The 9,534-nt window shown below is 41.1% G+C and overlaps 1 protein-coding gene across 1 annotated transcript in view; it reads left to right on the forward strand.

Moving 5' to 3' along the window:
• The first annotated feature begins 551 nt into the window (after positions 1-551).
• Positions 552-9,534, forward strand: part of LOC109912683 (partitioning defective 6 homolog beta-like) — a 29,436-nt gene continuing 20,453 nt past the window's right edge. Inside the window, exons 1-2 of the mRNA XM_048608509.1 lie at positions 552-1,087; positions 7,718-7,940. Of these exons, the coding sequence (XP_048464466.1) occupies positions 1,025-1,087; positions 7,718-7,940 (286 nt within the window). The 5' untranslated portion in view covers positions 552-1,024. The remainder of the gene's footprint in view (positions 1,088-7,717; positions 7,941-9,534) is intronic.

Consider the following 9,534-nt stretch of genomic DNA (forward strand, 5'->3'; position numbering starts at 1 on the left):
AAAACGGGGGGAAAAAATCCTGAAGACTTTAAAATCGTTAGTGAAACTGGTTTTAATTAGCTTTGGCCGCAAGCATTTTATCGAAGAATGAAAATCAAGTAATACAAAGCATAAAATCCACAGCACTAACTAAAGGTCCTTTAAATAGCATCTGAAAAAGAGAATATTTATTTCTATGATGATGATGCGGACTAAGTCGAAATGTTATTCTTTCATTTTAGGCTTTCTTACATTTATCAGTAAAGTTAGGATAATTATGCCGAACAGATAGCAGAAGTTTCAAACTTGTTCACTGAAACTTGAAAAACTTTTGCTTCAGCTGTTACTCTCGGTATGTCATCCCAGACACCTACTTGATACCTGCTTGCTCAAGGCACGTCTGACACTTGGACCCATCACCAACTCTTCGAATCCGCGAGATGGTGCCAACCGCCGCCGGGGGCGCGCGCGCGCTTTTAAAAATGCACGAAAGCCGGGCAGACAGTGGAACGAGATAGCAGGAACTGCAGATGCTGGAGAATCTGAGATAACAAGGTGTAGAGCTGGATGAACACAGCAGGCCAAGCAGCGTCAGAAGAGCAGGAAGGCTGACGTTTCGGGCCTAGACCCTTCTTCAGACAATAGAACGAATGGGTGTGCGCTCAAAATAAGGCAGCGGGCTGGGTGCGCGTACACACAGGTGAAACCGAGGCTGGGTTTCCGGGGCGAGTGACGTCATCTGGTAACGAAGTCGGAGTTTGCCGGTCGTTAGGAGGGAGCGCGAGGCTGAGCTGCGGGTGGGCGGAGGAGGAGCTGGGCACGCGCAGCCGCTAGTAACCGGCTGGAGCCCGAACAGCAGCGGTGGCTGGAGGCGGAGGAACCAGTGTTAGAACGAGTTTGGTGAGGGTCTGAGATTGGTCCCGGACCTTTCACATACCTTACCCCTACCAACTTGCTCATTACATCCGGGCCGATTCAAATCGCTGCCCTTGGAAGGTCGGGCGAGCAGCTGGCACCAAAACGGCCAACAAACGTTCTTCCGAAAATGATCAAGACTCATCACCGGACGCCGTCCAGAAGCCTGGAGACTGTGGAGGTGAAGAGCAAGGTGTGTGTGTAAAAGGAGGCGCAATGAGCTTCGTGCGTTGCCAGTCAGTAGTTGTAGGGGAATTAATCCCACAGCCCCGGCTAATGTTGGCACAGGATCTGTCAGCGAGCTGCTGAGGTCAAGGTTCAATCTGACGGTCAGATACAGGCCTGTTTCAAAAGGAGATTTTAGAACGATATTTATGTTTTTCTTGTGGTAGACGCGTTGTTTCTACGTTCTGTGCTTATTGGGAGTTGGAACAGGTGACAGCACAGTTCAAGGAAGTAATAAAGGCGTCAAGATCTTTCAGAGAACAGCCGGCGGCTGTAACAAGTTTTTGTGCAGTTCATTGCGTGTTTTTTTTTAATGCTTTTTGCTTTGTAAGAAATTTCGTAGTAAAGAGGCTTGTAAATGCCAACACAAAGCAATTAGCGATGTAACTAAAATTCGTGTTCCCATAAGGATTTGTTGGGAAGCTGGTTAAAATGGAAAGGGAATTTTGACAATCCTATGTAAGTTGATCGGTAACAGCCCAAAAAGAAAGCAGTCTGCACTGGATGCACACATTCTTATAAAAATGTTCTTGTTGTTTGTCAGATCTTACTTACTTGTGTTTTAATTTCAATATGAATTAATGTAGTTCAAACAAACAGAATTAAGTATATTAAGTTGTACGAAAATTCTTGCCTGGTTTTTTTGACGGAAACCTACTTTGTGTGCAAACAATTTGGCTATTTTGTTGTAACATTAGTAATCATTGCCTGTCTGAATATACTTAACTACATCCAAAATCTTTTCATCGCATAAATGGCTTGATCACCACTTCCTTAATTAGACCATGTTTCCTATGTACTTAAATGTTTATCTACTGATGCCCAGAGTGGATGGACTCCCAATTAATCCCAATCACAAAACAATTTGAATGTGTAAGAAACCCATATGTTTTTTTGAAATGGAAGGTAATGTCATATTTGCTTCAAACTGAATGTATTTGTAATTTATTAAGCAACTTGACAAAAGCGTTTGATGTTTTGGGGTCAGGACCCTTCATCAGTCCTGACTATATTGACTCTGCCTCCAGCATCTGCAGTTCTTGCTATCTCTGAAGACCAATGAAGATTTCTTGCATTGTAAAATTGTCTGATCTAGAAATTTTAATGATTTAAATGTCAGAAAGCTGGTCCAAGAGTTAGATGAAGAAAGGAAGTGGTGTAATAATGATCATGAGCTTCTGTCATTTGTTGGAGGAACCAGTCTGGTTCGCTAATGTCCTGTAAGGAAAGAAATTGCCATCCTTGCCTGATTTGATCTACATGTGACTCCAGACCCTCAACAACATGGTTGATGGTTAACTACCAACTGGATAATTAGCAATGGGCAGTAAATGCTAGCCTACCCAGTGACATGCATATCCCAAGAATGATTGATTTTTTTTTTTAAAAAAAGAAAATATTAAAGTGATAACCTTTTGTATATTCCTAGTTAAGTGATCTGATTCAAGGTGTTATTTTTAGTTTATTTTATTGGCTTCTGTTCTATTCATAATATTTTGGATGCATTGAATTCATTGCCTTTTCCAACTCTCATGGTTTTAAAATGCATGATATCCTGTGCAGACTTCAAACATCTAGGATATTGTCATGTTTATAGGTGAACTGGAGTATTTGCTCTTTTAAAACCTTTGTAGAAACAAACCACGATCACCCCATCAACCTCTGGATTCAACGCATCATTCTCCGCCACTTCCGCCACCTGCAATCTGACCCACTACCAAGGATATATTTCCCTTCCCAGCCTTATCTACCTTCCGGAGGGACTGCTCTCTCCGTGACTCCCTTGTCCGCTCCACACTCCCCACGAGCCCCACCACCCCTGGCACTTTTCCCTGCAACCGCAGGAAGTGCTACACCTGCCCCTACAACTCCCCCCTCACCCCCATCCCAGGCCCCAAGAAAACCTTCCACATCAAACAGATGTTCACTTGCACATCTGCTAATGTGGTATATTGTATCCGCTGTTCCCGAAGTGGCCTCCTCTACGTTGGGGAAACTAAGCAGAGGCTTGGAGATCGCATTTGTGGAGCACCTATGCTGAGTTTGTGACAAACGACAACACCTGCCAGTCGCGAACCACTTCAACTCCCCCTCCCACACCTTGGACGACATGTCCATCCTGGGCATCCTGCAGTGCCACAACGATGCCACCCGAGGGCTGGAGGAAAAGCACCTCCTATTCCACTTGGGAACCCTGCAGCCCAATGGTCTCAATGTGGACTTCACAAGTTTCAAAATCTCCCCATCCCTGACCTCATCCCAAGTCCAGCCTGGCTCATCCCCGCCTCCTTGACCTGTCAGTCTTCCCTCCCACCTACCCGCCCCTCCCTCCTCACTGACCAACCCCCATCACATGTCCCTACCTACACTCACCCGTACTGGCGTCATCCCTGCCTCCTTGACCTGTCCGTCTTCTCTTCACCTATCTGCTCCTCTATCCACCTTCTATCATCGCCTCCCCCCTCTCTCTATTTATTTCAGAGCCCTCTTCCCCTCCCCCATTTCTGAAGAAGTAAAAATACATAGGTTAAGATTTAAACCCCTCCCACCCATGGTTGTCTTTTAGAATTCAGCACTTTATTTGTTTAATGCGTGATTAGCACTGATACCTGGCTCCCTCTCTTTGTAAGAGCAGCTGCAATATTTTTAGAGCTTAACTATGCAATCTAAATGCAGAAATTCATATGAGACGCAAAATGACATTCATTTTGTAAATTCTATTTGAAGTGTTTTTCTTAGCTCTCTAAAATTATTGTTTTTCCACAGTGAAGAAATATTTATATTTAAAGAAAGTGTTTTTCACAATTTGTGATATTTTGTTCAGTTACATAGTAATTCTTTGGCTATCACCCAACTGAAGGCAAGTGGAGATAATGACTTTTGCCTCGATCTACCTGTAAATAATATATCTCAAAAACAAATGGATGGGTTTTTAACAAAGCTTGATATGCATTGCATGGCCAAGGAAGAACGGATTAGTTTAGGTGAAGATCTGGATCCCGATCCAGGAATTGTTTGAAGCATCTATTATCACGAGGAGACGGGATGAACAGCTTTATTTTCATCTCTATCACTGAATAGTTTTTCTGCTGTTAGTCTGTTTGTCTGTATTTAATATATCTTAAACTAATGGACAGATTTTGAGAAAACCTGGGATAAGGATAATGTATGGTGTTTTCCTGGAACCAATTTGTTTCTGAAGATGTGGATCTTGATCCCTTAACATTAAGGGATGGGCATTTTTGTTTTTGAGAAAAGAATGTTGTAGGTTATTTTATTTTAATGTATTGTGGATTGACTCATGCTGTCATGTAATTTGCCATAGCTGTCAAAAAGTGACCAAGTTTTTGGAACAGGTTATAATAGCCTGAAGCCCTTCCAGTGAGGTGGAAGCTCTAAATTTTTTCTTCAACTTTGTAGTTCTAGAGCATCAACGGGGCAAGGAAAATACTCTAAGAAGAGAGTTTTCAGACTGACATTGAACTAGCAGTGTGGTGGAGGTATGTGTTCTGAATGCCCTCTGCAGGTCACCACAATTTCTCAAGGAAACCTGGGATGAGAAATAAATGTTGGCTTGGCCAGTGACAGTCAACCTCTGAACATTTTTAACAATTCTATGATGTTGGAGGAGATTCTGAGGAGCAAGGTTTACAAGTATTTGGAAAGGCAAAGACTGATTAGGGAGAGTCAACGTGGTTTGTTGTGTGGGAAATCATGTCTCACAAACTTGAATGAGTTTTTTTTTTGAAAAAATGGCAAAGAAGTTTGAAGGCAGGGTTGTAGATGTTGTCTAAATGGACTTCAGCTAGGCATTGGACAAGGTTCTGCATGGTAGGCTGGTTAGCAAGGTTAGATCATGTGGAATCCAGGGTGAGCTGGCCAATTGACCTGAAGGTAGGAGACAGAGGGTGATGGTGGAGGGTTGTTTTTAGGACTGGAGTGTTGCTGAACAAAGGCACCAAGGGGTGCAGGTGCATAGTACCTTGAAAGTGGATTCACAGGTAGACAGGGTGGTGAAGAAGGTGTTTGGCATGCTTGCCTTCATTGGTCAGTGTATTGAGTATAGGAGTTTAGTTGTCATGTTGCGGCTGTGCAGGGCATTGGTTAGGCCACTTTTAGAATACTGCATTCAGCTCTGGTCTCCGTGCAATAGAAAAGATGTTGTTAAACTTGAAAGGGTGCAGAAAAGATTTAAAAGAATGTTGCCGGGATTGGAGGATTTGAGCTATAGAGAGATGCTGAATAGGCTGGGACTTTTTTCCCGGAGCGTCAGAGGCTGAGGGGTGACCTTGTAGAGGTTTATAAAATCAAGAGGGGTATGGATAGGGTGAATATCCATGGTCTCTTTCCCAGGGTAGGGGAAAAGTCTAAAACTGGAGGGCATATGTATAAGGTGAGAGGAGCAAGATTCAAAAGGACATGACTGATAACTTTTACATGCTGAGGGTGGTGCGTGTATGGAACGAGCTGCCAGAGGAAGTGGTGGAGGCGGGTATTATTACAATATTTAAAAGACATCTGGATGGTAACATGACTAGTTTAGGGTTTAGAGGGATATAGGCCAAATGCTGGCAAATGTGACTAGATCAGTTTAGGATATCTGGTCGGCATGGATGAGTTGGACCAAAAGGTCTGTTTCCACGTTGTATAATCGACTCTGTGCTGTATTGCTTTAATGTCCAACATAATTATCTGAAGCTAGTGGAAGGAGAAAGAAGGGCCTGAAGTATCATGTTGTTTAGGTTATAGGTTTCAACCACATAGGGTGGTCCTAATTACAGTTACCCTATAAACCTGTACCAATCCCTTCAACACCCACTCCGTTCCCTACCCCCACTCATCCACTCCTGGCTCATAGGCCTGATGCTTGGGCAGCGGGGCATCCGAGCAGGGACTCTTGGCTGCAGTGGACGTGGAGTGTGAACTCTTTCTGAGGCTGCAGGTGGTCGACTGCAGCTGAGTGTGTCCGGAACAGGGCCTTCTGGCTGCAGTAGGCCCGGAGTGGGGACCTTGCAGAAGTCCTGGAGCCATGTTTGGGACCTGGGCTGATGAAGATCAAGTCTATTTACGTGCTTTCTTTTTATTCTTCTGTACCTCCAAAATGGCATCAGTTTGGGGTGACAGCACACTTTTTTTACTGTGTTTCCTTAGATATGTGACAATAGAAAGAATGAATAATTTATAAATTGGGGAATTTCAAGAAAGGCTTTTATTGATGCACGTTATAATTTTCTGCATTATCCTCTTAAACGTAGCTATAGATGTACATACAGTAGTCGTCCAGAAGAACAATGCATATATGCCAATGTGAAGCATATTTGTTATGAGAAATCTGATTCATGATATGGTGGATATTGGGAGGAAGGACAGAGAAGCATTCCCTTTTAAAAGTTTGCATGTTGCTATTATAAGCAGTTTTGCATTGTGTTGATGTCTATCCTATTAAGTGTGTTATTTAGAAATAGTTCTCATTATTTCTAGTTCCTTCCTTTCACATAGCTTCCTAAAACATTTTACTGATGGAGCATGATTGAAGAGGCTATGCCGATCGTTATTTCCAAAAGTGTTGTCAAAGATAGGACAGGGTGTGGAGGTGCTGGTGTTGGACTGGGCTGGACAAGGTCAGAAATCACATGACACCAGGTTATAGTCCAACAGGTTTACTTGAAAACACAAGCTGTCGGAGCCTCAGTCCTCCTTTAGGTGTTAGTGAGATCGGTGAGACAGTGACACCAAATTTATAAGTAAAAAAATCAAAGGATTGCACCCCTGATGAGAATGTATTAAACAAACCAAAAATGCCGTTAAAACTTTAATCAGTTAGAAGGTTTTAATTGATAAATGTTCTCCTTGCATATGAACGAATTCAATCCTAATTTGTTTGCATAACATTTCTGAGTCAATTTTTATCCATTTGATACTTCTGAAACTAGCAGAGAATTGTTTTTCTCTTTCTGGTTTTATTTGCTTTCATTGTTATCTGGATTTTGTTTGCTGTGACTTTCCACAAGAAAGCTGCAAAAGAATGTTTGCATCCCCACAGTCCACTCCATTCCTATCTAGGTTGGATACGTTAGTGCATTCCTGTGATTACTAAAGAATGTCTGCACAGTGTAGGCAGTTTACTCCTGCTTTATTTCTTTTCACAAATTTTTATTTTCTAAATACTACTTTTTTTTTCTTAATCCTTTCATATAAGCTGCTTGATAGTTTTTTTTTGTGATTGTTTGAGAAGCAAGTATGTTTGATAGAGATTTTAAAAATTGAAATAAAACTGGTTTGTCTAGTTATGTCAAGTTGATTTATGCGTTTTACTTAAACACATGTTCCAGTAAATTCTTTGGCTGTTCTCTGGATCAGCCTCTAACTTTGTGAAGTCAATGGGAGCTGACAGTGTTTTACCAGTTTGATGCAGATTAGGGAATCCCTGTGGAGACTGTTCTTTGCAGAGTGACTCAAGGAATACATAATCTAAGGGATATGTATTCCTGTACATTCATTTTAATACTCTGTCTGAATTCCCAAGATTAATCTCTTAAAATGGTTCAAACACGCACTACTTTGCTTCAGTATTTCTTCTTGCTTTTTACTTATTTAGTTTGGAGCTGAATTTCGACGCTTTTCCTTGGATCGATCCAAACCTGGAAAATTTGAAGAGTTTTATGGATTATTGCAGCATGTCCACAGAATTCCAAACGTTGATGTTTTAGTGGGTTACGCTGACATTCATGGGGATTTGTTACCGATAAATAATGACGACAACTATCTGAAGGCAATTAAGACAGCAAACCCACTTCTCAGGGTTTTTCTACAAAGAACAGGTAAGAACGTTTTAAAGGACTGGTTAATAAGTTGACTCTTCAGGTGCAGTGCCTGTTTTATGTTAGCAGTGATAGAGGAAAGTACTATGACCAAAACAGATTTAAGGTCATGGACAAAGACTGATCCTCCTGGACTGTAATAGTGTTGGCTGATTTGAATATAATTAATATTTAAATATCTTGATTTTTAAATGTTTAACAATTAAATCTAATTAATCTAATCTTTAATAAATTATCCTTGTTTCTGTGGAGCTATTATTCTAATGCCAGTGCTTATTTTGTATATGCTAATCTGTTGCCACATTTGAATATTTTTAGTATTCTCTCATTAGGCTACATGGTCACACAACAGTTCCAGAAGTTTCATGCGAGTGAGCGTGAGTTGGATCCTTTAAGTTACCAGGTGTATGTAGCTGCACAAAAAGATTAGAGGTCTCATGGACTTAAATGAGTAGGTCACACGAAAAATAACAAAACACAAGAACCTGTTGTTCTTCCTATTCCCTTGTCACTTTAGAAAGGAAGAAATAATTATCTAATATTCACTTCCATTTTATGGCTTCAGATAAAGGCTAGACTAATAGCTTAATGGCTAACTGTGCTGATGCTAAAATCGCTCTTTCACTTGCTAACCCCAGATTGGAAAGGGGGGGTTGTTGCTTGAACTTTTTGAATTTGATTGATGAAGCACAATGGTATCAACACTGCAGTCAGGCCAGAAAAGAAAATTTAGCAATTGTCTCATTCAACATAGTCAAATACACAGGGTAAAACATGCACAGCTGCAATCCAGAGCAGGTATGTAAATGGTTATAATTTTGACTTAGTTAACATTAATGTGAATTTTTTTGGTTAATTCAATTGCTTTAGTTCTTTGTAGGTTTAAATATAATTTGCACCTCAGAAAGTACTAGCTTTGTTTTGAAATAAGGTAAAGGTAAATTTACCACAGTCCCAGAAGACTGCTGTCTCATTAGAGAGAGTTGACCAGCAATGGTTTAGCTTGAGGATCACCATGCTTCAGGCAATGGGCAAGGTACTGAAGGTGGGACTTTCATGGTAACCTTAGTAGGTATAGGAATTGAACCTGCGCTTGGCATTACTCTGCATCACAAACCAGCTATCTGTCAAACTGCACTAACAGACACCCCCAATATTTGAAATACCTAACTTGGTTAGTATATAATTTTGTTTATGTTACAGTACACCAGACTACTACAGCCGCAAGGCAATGTTGACATGGAAATCACATCAAATTAGGATGTGAAATTTGGTTCAAATTCTATTGGTAAATTTAAGATAAAAGTTTAAATTAAATGCAATGAGCAAAAGGTGAAAGATCAGTGGCAATCAGTTAAGGACAGGATTGGATTAGTAGAATATGGTTTTCAAATAGTCAGTCTAGGTTGCCTGAAAGAATATGCACTGAAGATTACCTTGTAATGATCTGGCTCCATTGGAACTTTATTTAAACAAGGTTTTCATTTAGAGAGAAAACAGAAAATGGGGGAAAAGTTTTGAGCATCATAGGAGCAGGAAGCCGACGGTTTGGGCCTAGACCCTTCTTTCTGAAGAAGGGTCTAGGCCCGAAACG

The sequence above is a fragment of the Rhincodon typus genome, chromosome 19 (genome assembly GCF_021869965.1).
Source record: "Rhincodon typus isolate 14 chromosome 19, sRhiTyp1.1, whole genome shotgun sequence".
NCBI classification, from domain to species: Eukaryota; Metazoa; Chordata; class Chondrichthyes; order Orectolobiformes; family Rhincodontidae; genus Rhincodon; species Rhincodon typus.